The 844-nt window shown below is 43.8% G+C and overlaps 1 protein-coding gene across 1 annotated transcript in view; it reads right to left on the reverse strand.

The window, feature by feature from the left end:
- Positions 1–239: 239 nt before the first annotated feature.
- LOC107720962 (sodium/potassium-transporting ATPase subunit beta-3-like) overlaps positions 240–844 on the reverse strand; it is a 35,266-nt gene continuing 34,661 nt past the window's right edge. Inside the window, exon 7 of the mRNA XM_016528797.1 lies at positions 240–690. Within this exon, the coding sequence (XP_016384283.1) occupies positions 523–690 (168 nt within the window). The 3' untranslated portion in view covers positions 240–522. The remainder of the gene's footprint in view (positions 691–844) is intronic.

Consider the following 844-nt stretch of genomic DNA (forward strand, 5'->3'; position numbering starts at 1 on the left):
TCAAACCAGGCTTGATATATTTGTTTTTTGGTGTACCCCCCCCTCCCCTCCCTCCCTCCCTATTTTTTCACTTCTCAATAATCTTAACACACACACACACACACACGGCAGGCTAAACAGTACTATGAGGGGAGCAGACCACCTCCACATGATGTGTTGATGCATCTATTTACAGGTCCCTATACCGACTACACGATGACTCTAGCTTCTCTTGTATGAGGCGGCGTCTGTTTTTTTTACCTTTGAATTTTATTGTTTTATGATAAATGGGTGAATCAATGAATGAAGTCCTAAAATCGTCATTAACCTCCACACACATGCACTTTTCCATCCCTGGCCCGTCCGTAACGCAGAGCCAGTGAAGGTCTGTGTGCATCCAACTACACTTGAATCCAGGACAAGTTCTGAACTTGGCCCTGATTAAACTCTTGGGACGAGGTGTGTGTGATATGGACGTGATGAACGTGAGAAGGGTTTGCGTGAGAGGAACTGACATCGTGCGTCTCTGGTGAATGATCTAGGCTACTTGGACACTTGGACGCGGAAGGTGACGCGGCCCAGGAACTTGTCGCGGTCGTCGCTGTTGAGCAGGTCTGAACCCTCCACCTTGCACTCGATGACGAGCTCAGAGTTATAGTCGTCCTCCGTCAGCAGCAGCTTCACGGCTACCACCGGCTGGACGTAGTTTGCCTAATGGCAAAAATGAGAGAAATATGATAAACTGCAAAAATTAAGTACGGACACAGCAATATAAAAATGGTCTTATACAGATGCGATATTGAAGATAAGTATAAATAAATAAAATATATATATATATATATATATATATATATATATACATACA

The sequence above is a fragment of the Sinocyclocheilus rhinocerous genome, unplaced genomic scaffold (assembly GCF_001515625.1).
Source record: "Sinocyclocheilus rhinocerous isolate Xijiao unplaced genomic scaffold, SAMN03320098_v1.1 scaffold2256, whole genome shotgun sequence".
In the NCBI taxonomy this organism is placed as follows: domain Eukaryota; kingdom Metazoa; phylum Chordata; class Actinopteri; order Cypriniformes; family Cyprinidae; genus Sinocyclocheilus; species Sinocyclocheilus rhinocerous.